This window comes from Pseudopodoces humilis, chromosome 4 (genome assembly GCF_049639895.1).
Source record: "Pseudopodoces humilis isolate 2021_Gansu_Grassland_sample_001 chromosome 4, ASM4963989v1, whole genome shotgun sequence".
In the NCBI taxonomy this organism is placed as follows: domain Eukaryota; kingdom Metazoa; phylum Chordata; class Aves; order Passeriformes; family Paridae; genus Pseudopodoces; species Pseudopodoces humilis.
This window is the reverse complement of record NC_142203.1, coordinates 27427419-27448945: the sequence shown is the minus strand read 5'-3', so window position 1 is coordinate 27448945 and position 21527 is coordinate 27427419. Positions and strand designations below refer to the sequence as shown.

Below are 21527 nucleotides of genomic sequence, written 5' to 3'. Positions count from 1 at the left end.
GGCACTTCCTGCACCGCTTCCGGCGTGGCGCTGCCCGTGCTGTGTCAGGCCGGCGCTGCCGCCATGGCGGGTGAGGGCAGTACGTTCCGGCTGCGCTGCTCCCTGCTGGGGCACGGGCAGGACGTGCGGGGCCTCACCCGTGGCCTCTTTCCGGATGGAGGCTTCGTGTCCGTCTCGCGGGACAGAACCGCGCGGCTCTGGGCCCCAGACGGGTGAGTGCTGGGCTGCGGCGCTGGCCGGGCCGGGCCGGGCGCTCCAGGCGGTGCTCCGCAGGAGGGAGAGCGTGGACGTGCCGCCGTAGGGGCTCCGCCCATGCCCCGCCGGGTTCGTCTCTGCAGCCAAGTTCTCCTCAGGGGCTGACGGCAGAATCGGCGGGGCCGAGGGAGGTGGCGGGCCGTGAGAGCCTATTCGCAGGCGTTCGTGATTGGCATTGTCACTTACATAGAATCACGTCGATGGTTTAGAAGGGATATTCGAGATCATGTAGACCTGGTCCCTCAACCACGGGCAGGGACACCTTTCACCAGAGCAGTTTGCTCAGAGCTCTATCCATCCTGGCCTTGAGCACTTTCGAGAATGGGCTATCCACAACTTCTTGGCAACGTGTTCCACTGCCTTATCACCCTCACAGTGAAAACTTTCTTCCCAATATCTAGCCTAAGTTTTCCCTTTTTCAATTTATGCCCCTTACGTCGTGTCCTATCGCTGCAGTCCATGAGGAAGAGTCCCTCTCCAGTTTCCTTGTAGTAGGCCCCTTTAGCTACTGGAAGGTTGCTATGAGATCTCCGTGCAATTTTCTCGGGCCGAGAAGGCCCAACTTTGCATGCCTGCTTTTGGGGAAAGATGTATGTTTTTAAGCAGTTTGCTGTACATCGATTTTGTAGCGTGTTTTGGAACCGGTAACAATGTCAATAGTTTTCCAAGTACCTTTTTTCCTAGGTGGTATTAATAAAATTGTTTCCGCTAGGTGGTATTCAGTACCAAAGTAAACCTGCTAAGTAACAGTGCTGTGATTTTGACAGTAAGGCAGTGTGCTTTGAATGTTTAAAAAAACCCTAGCCTTTCTCACCCTTGCTAAGCAAGCTTCTTTAAACATAAAAGGGAATGTGAACAAAAAGACTGTACAGAAAATCAGATATGCAAAGACATTGAAAATGAAAAAAACACAGCAACATTAATTTTTCTAATATTCAAGTTGCACGGGTTAGTCTCCTACTGAATTTGTGTAGTTGAGTTCACAAAGTGAATTTTTCTGCATATTACCTTGACCAGAAGCAGTACTGCTAAGCAATGTGTATAGGAGGTGTGGGGTATTGCTGGAAGCTACAAGATACACCTTGTCCCTGCACTAGTTTTACATTGTGATCTCTGTTCTGAAGTTACCAGGCATGAATATTCTTCCCATTGCCTTAATGTAAAATAGAAATAATTTGCAAATTTTCTGAATGCTTGCATATGTCTTTATATTGATCTCTGGAGCTCTGCATCTGAGATGAAGAAAAACTAATCTTATTAAGTTGGTCATATTAAGTCTCTCATCACAAGGGAATGAACTTGCTAAATTCACAGAAATTTGCAGCTGGAAAGGAATTATCTAACCTATAATTTTGAGAACTCTGTGAGGAAGAAGACATGAGAAGACCTACTTGTATCAACTTACAATGTTGATATTGATTGTCCTTCTCTGCTTTGAAGGATTGGAGACTACAGTAGTCAGGGTTTAGTGAGTGATCACACTGCTGTATACTGTTTTGGTTTAGCTTTTCCAAGAAGAGATGTTACCTTCATTTGTTCTACGTGCCTTAAGGGGAGAAGATGTTTTAGAATTTAGAAGAGTATCATGATTTCCTTACATATTTCAAGCTTGCCAAGCATTGGGGTATTAAGGATAACAGTATGATAAAATATGACAGGTTATGTTTTTGAGGGTGAGGGACACAAGTGCAGGAAAACAAAACAAGCACACGGCACCACAATCTGTATATTTATTCTATGGAAGTAAGTAGTTTTTTCCAGTTAGTGCTGTAACTATTGAGGTTGGCTCAGGGTGAGGAAATGAGGGTACTGCTCAAGTCAGTTATGATCTGTATAACTGTTATTCCTCTGTAGTGCTTCTAATGAAGAGACAGTGAATACATTTAGCAGGCAGTAAACTTCATTTATGTTCTCTTACTTTAGCATATACCTTTGAGTTTTCAGACAGAAGAAGATGCCATAAAGACAAACTGTAGCTGTTTCTAATCAAATTTGGCATAGTGTGTGAAAATGAGCAAGAAAAAACAAACACCCTTCCAGGCATATCATTGCATTGAAAAACAAGTGGAAAGCTTTAGTATTGTGTACTGGACAGGCATTCTGGGATGTAATTTTTGTCTTAATTTTTTTTTCTTTCTAGGCCAGACATAGTATTTATTCAGCACAAAGCAAGTGTAGTTGTTAATTCAAGTATTGTAATTTACTCAAACAAAGTACTGTTTCTGTCACAATTCTAAACTGACTATCACCTATGTTTAAGTCTTAACAGGGGTTTTACTGAGATGCACTGTATGAGTGGCCACTCAAATTTTGTATCTTGTGTGTGCATCATACCTCCAAGTGACCTCTATCCTCGTGGGCTGATTGCAACTGGTGGCAATGATCATAATATTTGCATTTTCACAGTTGACAACCCAGCTCCTCTTTATGTCCTTAAGGGTCATAAAAACACAGGTACGTAGAAATTGTACTTTGTAGTTTTTTACACAGAAGTTAATGTGATTTATTAGAGAAGAAACTAAATCTGATTTATAAAAATCTATTTTGAGTTATTTGGGATACAGTATAGCAAACTGTTTAATTATGGCCTCTGCAAATAGGATTTTCTAATCTTAATTCATGCAGTGACCATTCCTTGCAAGGACTTCCAGGTTTATCCTGATGAATGTTTGAACTTTTTCTGTCTCTGAATTCCCAGAAAATCACAGAATGATTAATCTTTTGTCAAGAATTGCTCTTTTAAGAAGCAGTTAATTCTTCATGTATTAAACTTACTTTTTTTTGTCAAAGGTGATACAAGTAGAAAAGGTCAGTTTCCTAAATAAACTTCCTCTACCCATTTTGCTACTTGGATGGGTATTTAATATTAATTGGTGCTTTAAATACAGAGCTTTTAACTGTGTTACTGGAACATTTGCAGATTATCTTTTTACTAAATCTTTGAATGTCACCAAAGTTTTTTGGTGGCAGTATTCTGCCTTCCAAGAAGATGAGCTAAGTATTTATCATACGAAGTAACTTGTTGAAGACAAAAATTAATACCTGTAGACAAAATTTTTCTTTCTCTTAAAAACCACACGTTTGCATTTTGTGACTTGACTAGTTATCTTAACTTGTTATTATATTCTAGTCTTAGAGAAGAGATCTGTGACTGAGAAATTTAAAAATATGAGTGGCAAAAATATTTCAATTTTTTTAACCTAAAATTAAGAGAGTTTTAAGCAGCTTCTTTCTAGGTTGCAATACAACTACAGTTCACTTAATTCTTCTCTAGACTCCTCAACACTAAATGTGCTACTAATACCAAATAAATCCTCTTAAATGAATCTCTTGAAATTGCTGGCATAAGATTTGTGGCAGGGCAGGATACTTGTCAGTTCTGACTTGAATGTTCATTCCAGTTTGCAGCCTTTCATCTGGGAAATTTGGCACGTTATTAAGTGGATCATGGGATACAACAGCAAAAGTCTGGTTGAATGACAGATGTATGATGACATTACAGGTATGAAGTTCCTCTACATGAATATGAAATAAGTACTCTGAATTTGATTTGATAAGTCTTAACAATGTTGGGTTTTTTGCAGGGTCACACAGCTGCAATATGGGCAGTGAAGATACTTCCTGAACAGGGATTAATGTTGACTGGTTCAGCTGACAAAACTATAAAGCTGTGGAAGGCAGGCAGATGTGAAAGAACATTCACTGGTAAATGTTGTTGTGGTTGATAATTTCATTGGTGTGATATGTCAGAAGAGAATAAACATTAAAATCTTAAAAAAGCATGGATAAACTGAACAATATTTAGGCAAGATTTTTTAAGTCGTGAGGTAGTTGTATGCCCAGAAGCCACACTACTTCTAAAAAAATACAATTTTTTTTCAGAGAGTTGTGAGCAGTTAATTTTTTTTAGTGACAGCTCCTGCAAATATTTGTTGCCTGGATTTAGATATGAGCTATATAGATGTGGTATACTGCTGCTAATGGAAACAATAACTGCATTAAAATTTTCTCTTCCTTTTGTAAAGGACATGAGGATTGTGTGAGAGGTTTAGCTATTCTCAGTGAAATGGAGTTCCTTTCCTGTGCTAATGATGCTAGTGTTCGAAGATGGCAGATCTCTGGCGAGTGTCTGCAGGTGTATTATGGACATACAAATTACATATACAGCATCTCTGTCTTTCCTCGATGTAAAGGTAGGATTCCTTCCTGTTACACAACATTCTTCAAAATGAAATGACAGGGTGCATATTCGGATGTTCCATGGCACTGCCACAACTAAAGAGAATGGGTAGCATTAAATTTTTTTCTTATACCTAGTATAAATATATTAAAAAGGACATTGTGATTGATTCCAAATTGCACTGCTGTCAAAACTGCTCTGGCAGTATATGGGATAAAAGGTCCTGGGTTAGGGCTAGTTGAAGGTTTAAGTAAAACTTAGGTGAAGTGGTAGGCAAAACTATTGTCTTACCTGCCACCTGTATTTCAGTGCTGTTGCAGATTAGTAAAATAGTAATGTGTGGCATGCCAGTTTGAGATAATGTAAATTTAGATACTTGCACAACATTCATTATATGTAGTTTAGGTTAAGAATTTTATGTTTGAGGCTTAATAACATTTGTTTACAAAGTTAGAGATTTAGAGGTTCATAACTAACTGTTGAGCCAGTTGCAGAAGAAATTCTAAGTCAGTGACCTTTGTGTGGTGTATGGGACACTTGCACATTTGTTCAGCAAGTAAAGTGCACATATACGAGTTGATGCATATATTGTAGACCTCCTGTACCTTAAAATTCCTCATTGAGTTTGTACTTTATACATGTTTTCTGATAAATCAGGCCTACCTTCCAAAACTCAATTTGAAACAAATGTGAACCTATGCAAGTATAGTACAAGATGAAACTATGATTACAAAATTGTTTAAGCCCTTGAAAGGGATTTTTTGTCTTGGACAGTTTCATTCACTGTCTTGCTGCTTAATCTGCAATTTATAAGCTTTGGATGTTTTGAGAAGACAAGTGAACAGTGGTTTTCTTTTTGCTCTCTACTTGTAATTGAGAGAAGTACTAAACTGCAGAAAGGTACCTTTACTGTGAGATACCCAGTTTCAGAATGGCATCTAGTATCTTAGTATGCTAAAAATTTACTTGAAAAGTATTTTTATCTTTTTATTTTCAGATTTTGTAACTACCGGAGAGGACAGATCTCTCAGAATTTGGAAACAAGGGGAATGTGCTCAAACAATCAGACTCCCAGCTCAGTCTGTATGGTGCTGCTGTGTATTAGACAATGGTGACATCGTAGTTGGTGCAAGGTATCGAAGTTTGATTTTCAATATATTTGTAGATCCAAATCTGACAATCCTTGAAGAAATTGCCAGCATCACTTTGGATGTCAGTTTCATTTATATTAAAAAATACAGCCATCAAAGTGTGTGTATGTTAAATTTAGTCATGTGCTACACTTCATCGAAAGAGTAATTTTTTTTATGTAATTCACAGAGGTAGAGTGAGTTCTATGGAAATGTGTTAAATCACGAATAGACTTGAGAATAAATTTAGCAAGCACAGTATAAAGAACCCTTTTGACAGGCATATTGTATCTTGATTTTAAAATTATACTGAAGACAGAGTTACCTGCTTGATTGCTTCTCTATGTGGTTTTAGTATGAGGGTGAATTCCTTTCATAACAATAATTGGGAGGGGTAGTTAGAAAATAGTTACCGTTTTTTGTGACATAGAAGTCACCATTAGAATTTATGCAGTCATTGTGATATTTAAAATAGTATTTCTGTTTGAATGTTTTCTCTCTGTTCAGTGATGGAATTATAAGGGTGTTTACAGAATCCTTGGAACGTACAGCAAGTGCTGAGGAGATTCAAGCTTTTGAAAATGAGCTTGCCCAAGCATCCATTGACCCTAAAACTGGTGATTTAGGAGATATCAATGCTGATGACCTTCCTGGAAGAGAACACCTTAAGGATCCTGGTAAATTATTGTAGTTCTGTCACATTAGAGCTGTCTCCAAATCTTGGTTTGAGGTATTGAAACTTCTCATAGTTTCCAAATTTAAGGGCTTAATCCCTTTCAATAGGGTTACTGAAGGAAATGGCTTAATTTTGCTCTACTATCCTTTCAGTGATTCTTTTGGAAACAGGACTCAAGGTCTTTTGGTTTTTGGGGTTTTTTATTCTCCTATGAGATAATTTAGAAAAAGGTGGAATTAATGCTACAGCATGTTTGAGATGTTTTCTATCTGTTCTGCCAGCTGTACCAACAGTATGTGAAACAGATAATATTTAAAAGGAGTACTGAATGTGCAGTTTTCTTCCTAATAAAAAGTAGATGCAAATTTTCTGCTTTAGCTTTTGGCTTGAAAGATAGTCTTGATGGGCTCAGTTCACACTTTGTAGGTACTTGAGAGGTTCTTGAGAATGCAGTAGAAGCAGTAGTAAACATTATTCTTAAACAGACAAAATGCTTTTTCCCAAGATGAAGTAACCAGTGACTTCAGCCCTTGGCTATGATCAGGAAGTGACACAGATCTTACATCAATACAAAATTTTACATCTTGTTAGAGTATTGGAGAATATCCTTTCTTAATTGACATCTCACTGAGAAGATGATAAACTTTTGAAATACTTGACCTAAGTATTGGTTTGGCCACTAATTCTGCTGACAGATACCATTATTGTAAAATGCTCATTAAGATTGCTGCTGTTCTTTTTGTGAGATGTAGTATTTTGTCTGTTTTTTGCTGGGATAGAGTTGATTTTCTCCGCAGTAGCTATTATGGGGCCGTGTTCTGGATTTGTCCTGGAAACAGGGTTGATGACACAGGGATGTTTTTGTTATTGCTGAGCAGGGCTGACACAGAACCAAGGGCTTTGCTGCTTCTCACCCACCCCACCAGTGAGGAGGCCGGGGTTGTGCAAGGAGCTGGGAGGGGACATAGCTGGGACAGCCAAGCGCAGCTGACCCAAGGGATATCCTATACCATTCAGCATTATGCTCAACATATAGACTAGGCTGAACACCTGCCTGCCCATGGGAAGTGGTGTATGAATTCCTTGTTTTGCTTTGCTTGTGCATGTGGTTTTTGATTTGCCTTTTTAAGTGTATCTCAATCCCCAGATTTTTTACTTCTATTCATCTGATTCTTTCCTGCATCCCATGACATGAGTCCAGTGAATGCGGTACTTAGTTGCCAACTGGGTTAAACCATGACATGTATCTACTTAATTCCTGTGCTCTTACTTCAACTGTTGTTGAACTATTTTTTAACTTTTAATGCTGAGCACCATTTGAATATTTTTCTATCTCAAAGTAAATCATATCCTTGAAATTGTTTGAATTCCTACCTACAGGAACAAGAGATGGACAGACGCGGCTTATTAAAGATAATGGGAAAGTAGAAGCATATCAATGGAGTGTTAGTGAGGGAAGATGGATAAAGATTGGTGATGTTGTTGGTTCTTCTGGAGCTACACAACAAACATCTGGAAAAGTTTTATTTGAAGGAAAGGTATATGCAAACTTTAATTTATTTCATTCTTTCCTAAGTTACTGGACTTTTAGCATAAAATATCAGATAAAACATAATTTTATCTGATAAAATGTAATTCAGAAAATATAATTTTCAGATATTCAGATAAAATACAATTTAAACATCTCAGAGGTAGAAATATAAGTACGTACAGTTTACTTTATTGCTTACGAAACACATTTTGTAAAATGAGCAAAGCAATGGACACAAATTATTTTGGAGAAAGGTAAATCATTAGTAGAGAAATTGTCAAGTTCTATTGTATTTATTGTTAATACCTTGAGAAATTAGTTTTAATATCCTTCACAGAGGAAATGAACTTCATAATTCATAATGCAAGGCTTACCTAAAATATTAGGTACTAGGCCTTCTGTAACACTTCTCTATAGTAACTATTGAACCTAAAGACAGTTAAGCTGGCCTAAAGACATATGAGCTGAAAAATGTTTCCTTTACTGAAATATACACAGAAAAGCTTATTAGGGTCCACCATAGAAGAAAGGCCTCCATGATACTGACTTTCACTCTCACAGATTTTAAGGAAACATTAAGAAATAATTTGCTAGCATTAAAAATGTGCTTTCAGGACTGAAATTTCTTGAGTCATCTGATTTCTGTATAGCTTTGGAGGGAGTCATGAGAGTGACCTGATGCATCTTTATTTTGTAATATATCTGTACACACATTATCATGATATGTTGTTTTACTCTGCTCTTCTTGAGCAGAGAATTCTGGAAAATACAGGTTTAAGTCTGTTATGGTTTTGTTTGGGACAGAGTTCATATTCTTAGCAGCTGGTACAGTAGTATGTGTTTTGGATATAGTATAGCAACAGTGTTATAACGCACTGATGTTTTGGCTGTTGCTAAGTAATGTTTAGTGTTTACCCTAAATCAGCAAATGTTTACTTGCAGCATCTCTGGAGAATATTACTGATATGTTCTGTAAGTTGCAATGTTTTAAGTTTTTAGGCTTAGGTCTTGGGATAGTCTCTTGGTTAGACTGCATTTCATACATCTTTATGTAAAAAGTGCTGGAAGGCTTCTAAAGTGTTTATTTTTTTATTCTGCTTAAAGGAATATGACTATGTTTTCACCATTGATGTAAATGAAAATGGGCCTTCCTACAAACTGCCATATAACATCACTGATGATCCTTGGCTGACTGCATACAACTTCCTGCAAAAGAATGATCTAAATCCTATGTTTCTGGATCAAGTGGCCAAGTTTATTATGGACAACACTAAGGGGCAAACACTGTTGAGTACAAATAATCAATTTTCAGATCCATTTACAGGTAAATATTTTAAACTTAAGTGATATTAGATACTCCTCCGAGTTTTGTGTCTTCAGCACACTTGCTGAAGATGCACTCTGACTGATCTTCCACACAGTCATTAGGTGTATGAAGGACTGGAGATCCAGTCCTCCTGCTCCAAGATGTGGAGCAGGACTGAATGCAGTAGTGACCCCTAGGGTGTATGATCAATGGCTGGCTTCCAGTAGTGTTGTTGCACTGATCACCATCCTCTGGTTGTGGTTGTTCAGTCAGTTTTCAATCCACCTCACATCATTAGAATCATTAAGATTGGAAAAGATCTCTAAGAATATTGAGATCAGCCATTAACTGACTGCTTCCATGTTCACCTTTAAATCATATCCTCAGGTGAGATATCCACATAGTTTTTTTGGATACTTCAGGGATGATATTCAGACACTTCTGTGGGAAGCCTGTTCCAATGCCTGACCACCCTGCCAGTGTAGAACTTTTTCCTAATATCTAATCTAAACGTCTACTGGTACAGCTTGAGACCATTTCTGCTCATCCTGTCACTTGTTACTGAGAAAAGAGACTGACCCCCACCTTGATACCTTTCAAATAGTTATAAAGAGCAGTAAGGTCTACCTGCAGTTTCCTCCAGGAACTTAAACACTCCCATTTCCTTCAGCTGCTTCTCTTTTGTGCTCCAGACCCTTCACCAACTCCATTGCCCTTCTCTGGACTTGCTCCAGCACCTCAATGTGTTCCTTGTCATTAGGGGCCTAGAACTGATCTTAGCATTTGAGGTGTGGCCTCACCAGGGCCAAGTACAGAGGGACAATCACCATCCTGGTCCTACTGAGATAAAAGCCAAGATACCATTGTCCTTCCTAGCCACCTGGCCACACTCTTGGTTCATGGTCAGGCAGGTCATGATCAGCACTGCCAGGTCCTTTTCTGCTGGGCAGCTTTTCAGCCACTCTGCCCCCAGCCTGTATCTCTGCACAGGGTTGTTGTGACCCAAGGGCCAGCACTTGGTCTTGTTCAACCTCATAGACTTGTCTGTCCAGGCAGACTTCAGTATTGTAGCTCTTGAACAGCTTCTACAGATACTTTCATACCCCTAAGTGATTGAGGGCAAAGGCACAGATAGCTCTGGGACCAAAAAAAAAAAAAAAAGATTAAAAAAAAATCTTCAGCAAAATTCTGATCAATTTTATTTTTTACTCTAGTCTTTTTTTTTCCAGTGAAAGAAAGGTCCAGTTTTTGTACAAGAAGTGCCAGATGCTGTTAAGGCAATTAATAAAATACAAAAATTTAACCAGAGAATTAATCAAAACTGAGTGAAATACATAAATTACCTTTTTCAGGCAGGAAATGGAACTAGAATAAGTTGAGTAATGATAAGCTAAACCATATTAATCAATTGCATCCTGCTTATGACATTGACAAAACAAAGTAATTCAATTAATTTCACAAAGATGAATTTAGGAAGAAAATAACTTTAAAATAATTTAGCTAAATGTTTTTCTTTTAAGGGACTGTAAATGGGAATACAGACTTGTTAGGTTATGTGTAGCTCTGAAAGCTGCAGTTACCACAGAAGTAATTGAGCTGGAAAAGACCTCTGAGACCGAGTCTAACCTATGACTGAACACCACCATGTTGGCTAGACTGTGGTACTAAGTGCCACACATCCAGTTTTCCCTTAAACACCTCCACCATCTCCCTGGTCAGCTCATTCCAACATCTAATCACCCTTTCTGTGAAGAAATTCTCATGTGCAACCTAAACCTTCCCTAGTGCAATTTAAGGCTGTGCCCTCTCCTTCTGTCGCTGGTTGTGTGGGAGAAGAGGCCAATCCCCAGCTGGCTACACCCTCCTTTCAGGGAGTTTTAGAATGTGGTAAGTAATAGTTGTTGCTTTTCTCACTGTTTGACTAGGAGCTGGACGTTATGTTCCAGGATCTTCATCTGGATCAAGTGCAATACCTGGGGCAGACCCATTTACAGGTAATGTAAAATTCTCATCTGTCTGGCTAGCACTTAAAATACGCATTTGAGTCATGTTCTGTTGCATTCCATGTTTAGCCCCAGATAGCTGTTTCTTGCAGTTCTCTGTTTGAGGCAGTAGTTTGGCTCGGCCACAGCAAAGCCTACTAAGATCTGATCAGTAGAGGGGAGCCCTCTGCTGTCAGGTTTGCCTCATGTCTGTCGCTCTGTCCAATGCAGTAGAAGGGTAAGGACCTAAACCTTTTGTTTTGCCAGACTTCACATGAATGAACCACACAAGATTAGGTAAATTCATAGAGATAGTTTTCTATTTTCATTTTTACTTATTTTTTACATGATCTTTATTGATACCATCCACCCTGTATTTTAGATTCTGATCCTCACTGGTACAGCTATTGTAAAGTCCTCCTCACTAGTTTAGCAACCTTGCAAAGATATTCCCAGTTCCAGCCCTGCACTGGCAGACTTTCCCCATCTCTGGTTAATAGCTCTTGCTCCTCAAAGCGGTTCCTGTAATCACTCAATGCCAAAGTCTTATCTGCAAAATGAGCCATGCAGTAGGTTGCTGACCTGCTTGATGAGTCCATTTCTATTCAAGCATTTTTGCTTTGTTCAGAGTATCAAAGAAACATCCTGCACTCTTCATCCATGTGCTCAGAGCTCTCTAATCACTCTTGATATCCTTGAGGATATCATGGCAAAACCATTGAAGGCTATGTAGATGAGTAGCAGGATAACTGTCCGAAGGCCAGGCAAGGCTTGGCAGTGTCTCTGGAATCCCAAATCCTTGCCCCCACCAGACACACATCTCCCAGTTTACTAGGCCACATGCATAGGCAGGTGCCTCCCTACCCTGCAGGAGGTTACTCTGCATCCCATCACTGCTGCTTGCCTTTCCTGTTTTTGCAGACGCGAGGTGCAGTCTCAGCTGACTCTTAACACATCACTGATGGGTGTTAGTCCTCACCAGTGCCAAGGCACTCATTCCCTGTTCTGCAGTTGCAGATGTACAGGTAGAGCAGAAGCCTTTGTGCTGTTAGAAAAACTCAGTCTTCCCTATCTTGACAGTCTTTCTGTGTCCAGCTGTTCCTCCTCCCTGGCTTTTGCAGCTGTGTGGCCTCTGCAGATGGAGGCCTCACTGAGGCTTCAGTGCAAGAGAGTGTCTCCCAGCTGTGGGCTCACTTAGCTCGTGAATGCTGTCATCACCCTCACACAAGCATGGATTTAATCCTTAAAGAAGTGTTGAACACTACTTTGTAATTCCTTTAGTGCAGAATAATCCCTTTTAATAGTCTTGTTTGAAAAGTAGTGGCTAAACTACTTTTAACAGGTATAATTTACTTTGTTTATATAATAAACATAATATATATATAAATATATTATAAATATAACTAATAAATACAAATAAATACAAATATATAAAATATATTATGAATATATATATATAATATAAATATATAATTTATATATTTACTTAACTACTTCAAACAGGTATACGTTACCTCTTTACTGGTGGTGGTGTTTAAAAACTTAACATCTTTGTTAGGTGCTGGTCGCTATGTTCCTGGTTCAGCATCAAATGCAGGACCTCCACTGGGTGGGGTTGATCCATTTACAGGTAAGAGACAATGTCTGCCAGGGAAAGACATTCTTGGTCTTTTGGTTTGGTTTTTTTTTTTGGCTGACATGAATTCTGCATTGATGCAAATTCATACTGTATGAAAAACAGCAGGTTGAAGCTGATTATATTCTGAAATCGTTCATAAAATAGGAATAACAGAGCCTTCCTTTATGTGCAGAAATCATGCACCCAAGCTTTAAAATGTATAATAATAATCTGAGAGGATTATTGATCTCCTAGTACTTACCTTCTTATCACAGAAACTGATAAATGGGCATTACACAATATCAGCCACTCAATGACCTGTCAGTTTAAGAAATAATTATAGGTGATGATGAAAGCTTTTTATTACTCCTTAAAAAAATTTTAGGCTACTATTACATGTGCCATAAGTTGGTCATATCTGCATATCTAATATGTAAACACTTTCATTATGAAAATAAGAAAAATACAAGACTTCAGGGGCAGAAGGGATCCTTTTTCTAAAAAGACCCTTGCCATTTTCATGTGTTAACTACAGTAGCCATTGCTTTGAGTGACTGTATATTTAATTCACATAATTAAGAAAGGCTGTTAATAATTTCAACTTGTGAATTTTTACTTGAGGGGGGAACAGTTTTTGAAGGTATTGCTTTCAGCTTTAACCCTTGAGTGTAAAAATAATGTAAAGAATGACAGCTATTTGCACAGACCTTAATTTTTTTTCAAGCTGTATTTTTCTGAGAAAGTAAGAGGGTTACTGCTAGGACATCTTTCTATGTCAGACTCCTTTGTATACCCTTGAATGCTCTGTATTGTTTTTCTGTAGGAATGGGTGCCTACCAGTCAACTGCGGCTAAAGTTGAAAATATTTATTTTCCGAAGAAAGATGCTGTCACCTTTGACCAGGCCAATCCTACACAGATACTGGGTCAGTGTTTTAATATCAAGGATGTTTTTTTAAATGCTTTTGGAGTAACTGAACTGACTGAGCTTTTTTTAAAAAACTACCCTTAATGCTAGATCCATTACATTAATCTAATATTTGGATTTTTAAATCACACTGAAGTTTGAATATAGCACCTGTCATAAGCAAAACATGATCACATGATTTAAGTAAAAATAAAAAAATTGTGATCACATACTGTTTTTACTACCTAATAAGAAAGAAGAACAAAAAGAAGTATGTCAGTTATGAAAGCTTTAATGTTCTTATGACTCTTTTCTGCATTTTTATCTTTATGTAGGCATTTTCTGAAATTTTTCAGAAAAGAGTCTGAATCTTTGTGTTGCACTGTTAAAGTGGAATTAATAGTAGTAATCACTGATAATTAAAAACTTAAAATTAGAAATTATCAAACTGGGAAAAGTGTTTAAAAATCTGACCCCTCCAAAAATGCTAAATTGCAATAGTTGTTATTTGTTTATAACGGGATTTTGTAGCATTTCAGTTGAGATCTTGGTTTGTGAAGTTCTATTTTCAGAAAGGTGTGCCTCTTCTATTGGTATTACAGGCAAATTAAAGGAACTTAATGGCAGTGCAGCTGAAGAACATAAGCTCACTGAAGATGACTTGATAATCCTAGAAAAGTTACTGTCTGCAACATGCAACACCTCTACAGAAACACCTACAGCGCAGCAACTTCAGACTTTATGGAGAGCAGTTAACTGGCCAGAAGGTAAGCTCTTGCAATTGTTTTGTGTGTCATCTCATCAGTCCTTCACCATGAGCAAAAAGTCTTGTCATGCTGTGTGTAACACTGAGTCTGTGCCAAAGACTTGGTAGCCTAAGTAGAAAACAGAAGAGGACTAAAAGGTGCTATCAGCAATGATCAGCTTCAGGGGAAAATTTGGCAATTGGTTGTCAGGTTTTGTTGTCACAATAATAAACATAAAGGAGAAACTTCATATAAAAATCAGTTCTGATAATTTCATTAGCAGGGCCATCCTCACAAAGGTGTGAGACTTGTCAAGAAATAAAGTAAGGGAGTTTGAACTTGGCATCCTAAGATGTTACCAAATAAGAGATGAAATTATGGAGATAAATTATGGGAAAAAAAAATCAAATGTAGCTGATGCTAGGCTTTATGATCAAAATTGCATTAGTGAAATGACATGCTGGAAGAACGTAATATTGGTTGTTACAGCATATTCTGGGAAAAAACAGTTGTTTGCATATACAAATACTGTAAGCATGGTTAAAATTAAGCACTTTCTTAAAATTGCAGTTAAAGATTTACTAACAGGAAAAACATTCTAATATTAAAAATTCATGTTCGTTTTATAATATCACTTAAACTGTTTTGCATAACAAGGAGGTGGTGATGGCCAATGTCATACCTTCCAGACTCTTAGTAGCATTAATTCTGAAGTTTCTGCATATCTGAAGGAAAAAACTCTGTAAGTAGTTGAGCAGGTTCAGCTTTGATTCGGTTGTGAGCACTGGATACCAGTAGTAGATACAAGGAGCCAGATATATTTAGAATTTGGCAAAGGAAGGACACTACAGGCTTTCATTTCAGTTTGCTTACATTTCCAATAAGATTTCCAACTCATCAGTTAAGGACATATTTTTCATTTTCTTTTCCTATAAGGAGTTTTGTGGCTATACTGTTCTATAAGTTATGGAATGAGGACAAAGGGAGATGCTATCTGTGTAGGGGTGTTTAGTTACTGAACTTTCAGCTTTCAGAGACATTTTTGGATTAGTTACCATATCTTGTGCTTGCCTTTAGTGTTATCAATTAGAGGTTTTAGAAGAGATATTAAAATTTTCTGCGAAGTTCTATGCTAATCCTAAATTAAGGATTATGGATTTTTTAATGATAATTGAGGCATTACTAGTATGGATTTGTCAGTATTTGTCTTTATGAATGTGAAAGAATTTATACTTTATGTATGCATGAAACTGTCACTGTCTGTTCCCAAACCTGCAGGGCTAAGAACATCTGCATCTGAAAGAAACTCACTGATAAATTTATACATAATGAAGTATTAATACTAACATTTTGTTTCGTTTTGTTTCTTAGATATTGTCTTTCCAGCTCTAGACATTCTTAGATTGTCTGTCAGGCATCCCACTGTGAATGAAAACTTCTGCAGTGAAAAGGAGCACGTACAATTTATCATCCTTCTCCTTAAATTTCTAAATCCCAAAGGCAAGCAAGCAAACCAGCTGTTGGCACTTAGAGCTCTTTGCAATTGTTTTGTCAGCCATGCAGGCCAGAAGCTCATGATGGAACAGAGGGATGAAATAATGACACAAGCGATAGAAACTAAATCAGGCAATAATAAGAACATCCACATTGCACTGGCCACGCTGACATTGAACTACGCTGTATGTTTACATAAAGTCAACAACGTTGAGGGAAAAGCTCAATGTTTATCAGTAATCAGCACAGTTATGGAAGTTGTTCAAGATCTTGAAGCCATTTTTAGACTGCTTGTGGCTCTTGGGACGCTAATCAGTGATGATACAAATGCTGTACAATTAGCTAAGTCTCTGGGAGTTGATTCTCAAATAAAAAAGTATGCCTCTGTATCAGAACCAGCTAAAGTAAAAGAATGCTGTAGGTTTGTTCTTAATCTGTTATAATATTTTTTTCTTAGCATTTGGAAGACAGTGTATGCAGAAAAAAGATGCTTTTGTTCATATTTTATGACAGATTATACTTGGGAAAATACTGTGGATTAATTACATTTGACTTGTTGCAAGACACAGAGCAAATAAAACTTTTTTCACTGTTTGTCATTGGACTGCTTTTCTGAAGTGATCAGTGTACAGGAACTTTGCAAGGAGTCTTGACATTGCTCAGATAAAAATAGATCACCAAGAAGTCAAACCTTATCAGTATTTACAAGTCATCCAGACAGAAAAGTAGGAAATGGCTGTTATTTTGTGACTGTCAATTCTGACACCCATCCAAATCACATACTGTGTTTCAGCATGATTAATCTGTTTCTTGACTGTGGAGTTTTTTTCAGATGAGAGGCCCTGAGATCTCTTTAAGTTCAACAGTGCATTTTACAAGCATATTAGTTATTATTACAAGTGTATTAGTTAATATTAGTTAATATTAACATTAGTTAATATTAACCCTTGTCAAACAGCCTGGTAGGAAATTTTTTGTCGGTTTCCTCAACTTCCTTTTGACACTTAACTTTTATGGCTCTTAACTGCCTTTAACCCTAGGGCTAGATGACTCTTTCAGAGGTAAAAGCTCTACCTGCCATACAAATGTTGTGCTTCACTCATAAATTTGTATCTTGCAGCTTGTAAAATGGCATAAACTTCTAGAGAAGCCTTTAACTGGACTTCTTAATTTTTAAGGACAGGAATGCCCCACTAGTTAATAGCAGGTGTCTTACTCTATGTTGTAAAATCTAAATAATTAAAAAGCCATCTTGAAGAGTGGGACAGCAATCTACGTCCAGAGAAGAGGTTGAATAGCAGAAGCTTGAAGAAGCTTCCTAAAGGTAGTCAGTGTATCCTGCCTGTCAGTGTTTGAGGCATTTGGACAGTGTCCTTGACAAGAGGCTCTACCATTTGGTTATTCCAGAAGTGGTCAGGTCCTTTTCAACTGAAATACTCTGTTGTAAACTGCTCAAATTTAAAGTCAAGTTTTATGAAGTAGCTTTAACTTCATAAACTTCATTAACTTCATGTGGTGACTGTTAAAAGGGAAAATAATACTTTTTCAGATTGTTCAGCAGATCTAAGATGCTCAGCTCAAAAGGGAAATGTTATTTTCTACTACTGCAAGCGTTACATTTGGGTTTAGAATTAAGGTGAACTGAAGACAATGTTTAAGTTATGTTTTTCATTAGTCTTATAGAATAGAAAAGAGGAGAAAAAAAAAAGGACAAACTTCTGGCACGTGAGCTCCATATCACGATACCTGCCTATGTTTATGACAGATATGAAGGATTTTGTGACCAAGAGCTCTTAACATTTACTGTGCTCCAGCTACCTAAACTGAGTTAACTGCTTGCAGCAAACTTTGTCTTTCAGATCCTTGGTTGCACACTTGTACAGTTACACTTTGAATGGATTTCCAGAATGATACCCTCACAGTCCTGATCATGGTCTGAGTCAAACATTTTCTGATTTGATCCATTGGAGGTTCTTATATGAGGCAGTCCAACAAATTATTTGTGATTTACAGTGCTTAATAGATGAACTCCTTCCTGGGAAAGCATCTAGGAAGCTACCTTTAGGAAACATGTCTGTGAAATAATGTGCCTGTCTGTTGAGTTTTGGTTGCCTACTATACAATTGTTCTTGAAGCTTCAGCTTTCTAATGTTGTACTCTTCAACTGTGTTTGTACCTGTGCTATTTTAAAAAATTATACTTGTCTTAATATTTTTGTTCTATTATTGTGGGATTGCTCTGTTATAGATTATCTCTTTACATGAAAATTGTTATGAATTTCCCAGACCAAAAATTTATGTTTATATTAATAAACATACTCTGGCAACTCCCAAGAAATGGTATATTAAAAGATAAAACAAAATTCACTTAAATTTTTAGAGAAATGATGAGGCACAGCAAAAAAACCTGGGAACTGCAGCACTAAATGTTAGGTGAGATAAAACAGACCAGGACTGTTTGGAGGGAAAGATGCATGCTGCCTCTGGGTACTGTGATATCAACTCTTCCATGATCTAGCATCATCTGAGGAAACAGGGAGTGGGGGGAGTTGCTTTTGCTTGTGTTTTGAATGGTGCTGTTTAGAGCTTGATTGTGGTTCAGGTCAGCATGCACATGCATAAACACACAAATGCATGTTAGGGTACTGCACAATCTGCTGCTGGGACCACCAATAAGAATGCCTTAGGAATGTCAGCAGCATGAAGTTCCTGTTGCAGTGAAAGAATGTGGTATCTATAGTGAGGAAACGTTCCAGACATGAGGTTCACAGTGTGCAATCTTTTGAGACCAGAGGCCATTGAAAAGAAGTACATGCCTGGCACACAACTGGGCGCTGGCTTCCTATCTACAGCTGGCTTCCTATCTACATCTTCCTATCTACTATCTAGAGTGAATTTTGATTAAGTTGATCTGTGTGCTCATGGCTTCTGATTTCATTCATCAGGGGAATAGTTGAAATACGTTTGAGAGACTTCAAGGGCCCCTTGAAGAGAGGCTGTGTCTTCTGTTAAGAATTCAAAGTATCTCAGTAGATGACAGAATTTTTTTGGCGTCTTTTCCTAAGACTGAAAGGAAGATTTTAGAAAGAACAGCCAACAGCACACAGTAGCATCTCACATTAAAGCATTGTTATTAGGCATGGCTCAGGTTTTATGAAGTGGTAGAACTTGGGATCTACTTAGATCAAAACTCAGGACAAGTATAAAATGCCTTCCTAAGAACTAAATAAGGAGTCAAAGCTGACTTATGTCAACACCAACTGCTGTACTTTCCAAGATCAAAGAAGACTGCAGTAACATAAATCAGGCTAATCTATCGCAAGGTTTCTGTAATGTCTTATTATGATGCACCTTGCTCATATCAGAACCTAGTTAGGCATTGTTAATTACTCAGTCATGTTCAAGCTACCGGCAGAAATAGAGTAACTTCAGTCTGCAAACCTATTTCATTAAAAGCTGTCTACACTGAACTATACATTCATGAATCATTAGATGCAGTGACTTTTTTATAATGTAATATGCTATTATAATCTACAGGAGGAGTCCTACCATAGATCAGTACTACAGGGGCAATACAGAATGCTTTTAGGAAGTAAAACCTGCTGCTTTCAATCATGTGAAGTTTTTTGTTTAAAAATACTTAGCTAAGCTTCTTAGCTGAATGTGATCCATTACTATATACTATAATCACTTGCCTCTTCTTGTCTCTCCTTGAACTATCAACAAATCAAAAGTCTATGAACAGTAGACGCTTCCCATCTTTTCAAAAAGTGTACTGAATAGACTGTGAAATTAAATGTTTGGCAACAAGATGCCATATGCAGCTGCTGACAGCCTGAAGACTATCTAGGTGTTTTCACATGTCCTATTCTTCCAGTGGTTTTTTGATGCTTATTCACTGTAGAGACTGAAGTTTCAATTTTGGTGGGAAATTTTGCTTCTAGACTTCCCAATTGCAAAGATAAATTTTCAATGTTCATAACACCGTTTGTCTCTAGAAAACACATTTATAAAACAGTTTAAAGTATGAACTACCCCTTTTTGACAGCAGAATTTGAAGCCTATGAGCACTAAAATTTGAATATTGTTACAAATATTTTTATCAACAGCCCGGCTAGCTTCTGTATTCTGTATTCTGTATTCTGTATGCCTTTAAAACACAGTTTGCATGCCTAAGCATCCATTGCTGAACTTTTTACTTTCCTTATAGTTGCTCAAGGGATCCCATTTTCATCCCAAACTTAGACCCCTCTTCAATGTTTCCTAATTACATTACCTCTGCCACCTTCAGAGTTATGCTGAGGCTATTATTTTCTGATGATAAATATAAGCATCTATTCCCACCTATGCAGGTAATCTTAACAACATAGACTAATCAGGACTCTGATATCCACCTCTGCAGGAACTCATACTTGCTGAAAAAAGAACTAATGATACTTAGTAAATTCTAACCTTTTTGAAAACAGTATCAGACCATGCAATGTGTATCATCTGTCCACAGCACTTTTGATAACCTCTAGCTTTGTACAACTTGCGTTCAGTGGACCTCTACCTAAATGGGCCAGTACCTCCCATTTGAAGATCCAACACAATATGGACAAAATGGATGGCAACATGTTTGACTCTGGGAAAGAAAGTAGACACAAAAGAACAGACATTCTGTTCTATTAAATAAAGGAGAAAATTATTGCATATCTCTGCACAGAAAAGGAGATTTTTAATACAAATTCTCTCTGTATAATTATGGACATTTTTTCTACTAATCTTTAATTTTGACTATCCTCTTTAGGATAATAGACAGAGTTCCCTCTAACTAATCTTGTTGGTGGCAGAAAGCTGATCAGTGTCTTACTGAATTGCACAGAGCAGTCACCTGCCTTTAACAGGCTTCTGCAATTGCTGCAATTCCTTATTGTTTGCATCCCATGAAAAAACTTCTCCAGTACTCATTAGGTATCATGGAAAAATTGAACTTACTGTTATTCCAAAGTTATTGGCAATACCAAACAGCTGCCACGACAAGAGTATGCAGGTCCTTGCACCATTGAGACAGGTTGAAAGTCAGGGAAAAGGTCAGAATTAAACAGCAGTTACAGAGGATAGAACTGTGGAATCATCATAGAGTCATCAGCGTTGGAAGAGAACTTCAAGTAATCAAGTCCACCATTCATCCACCATTATCACTGTAACCACTGAATCATTGAACGATACCACCAGCACCAGATCCAAACACATCTTGAAAACATCCAGGGATGGTGACTCCACCATAATAATGATATTTATTTTCCCTAATATCTAATCTGAATGTCCCGTGTCTCAGATTAAGGCATTTCCTCTTGTCCCCTCACTGCAGGCACGGCAGGAGAGACCGACCCCACCTCACTTCACCCTCCTTTCAGGAGCTCTGGAGGGCGATGGGGTCACCCTGAGCCTCCTCTTCTGGAGACTAAACAACCCCAGCTCCCTCAGCCGCTCCTCATAAGACGTGTTTTCTAGGCCCTAGATCACCGATATTTATGTAAACAGGCGGCGTGCCCACGTGTGGCTGCAGTTTTCCTGTGGCCTCGCTAACGCCGCTCCATGCTCCCGTACATGCCCAGGGCATCTCAGGCCTCGGGCGCGGCCCCGCCGGAGGCCGCAGCGCGGGGCCGCCAGGGGGCGCTGCCCGCGACTCCCGCCGGAAGCGGCTCGCGTGTGGCAGCGC

At 38.2% G+C, this 21527-nt stretch overlaps 1 protein-coding gene across 2 annotated transcripts; it reads left to right on the top strand.

The window, feature by feature from the left end:
• The first annotated feature begins 10 nt into the window (after window positions 1-10).
• On the top strand, window positions 11-16418 carry PLAA (phospholipase A2 activating protein). 2 transcript variants are annotated; one of them, XM_014261187.2, is made up of 14 exons: window positions 11-212; window positions 2525-2709; window positions 3657-3757; window positions 3840-3960; window positions 4281-4448; window positions 5433-5568; window positions 6073-6242; window positions 7622-7779; window positions 8877-9096; window positions 11004-11072; window positions 12619-12690; window positions 13502-13603; window positions 14187-14351; window positions 15702-16418. In XM_014261187.2, the coding sequence occupies exons 1-14, from the start codon at window positions 64-66 to the stop codon at window positions 16265-16267; spliced, it is 2382 nt and encodes a 793-aa protein (XP_014116662.1). In that variant the 5' UTR covers window positions 11-63; the 3' UTR covers window positions 16268-16418. The 2 variants fall into 2 exon arrangements, with proteins under 2 accessions (XP_014116662.1, XP_005532711.1); XM_005532654.3 differs by having other exon boundaries at window positions 2516-2709.
• The last annotated feature ends 5109 nt before the right edge of the window (window positions 16419-21527 follow it).

Bases quoted from the DNA above. Each gene is read 5' to 3' on its own strand.
- PLAA (XM_005532654.3), top strand. From the start codon at position 64: ATGGCGGGTGAGGGCAGTACGTTCCGGCTGCGCTGCTCCCTGCTGGGG. The intron at 6,243-7,621 runs GTAAATTATTGT...TCCTACCTACAG, and splicing joins AGAACACCTTAAGGATCCTG to GAACAAGAGATGGACAGACG. The intron at 14,352-15,701 runs GTAAGCTCTTGC...TTTGTTTCTTAG, and splicing joins AGCAGTTAACTGGCCAGAAG to ATATTGTCTTTCCAGCTCTA.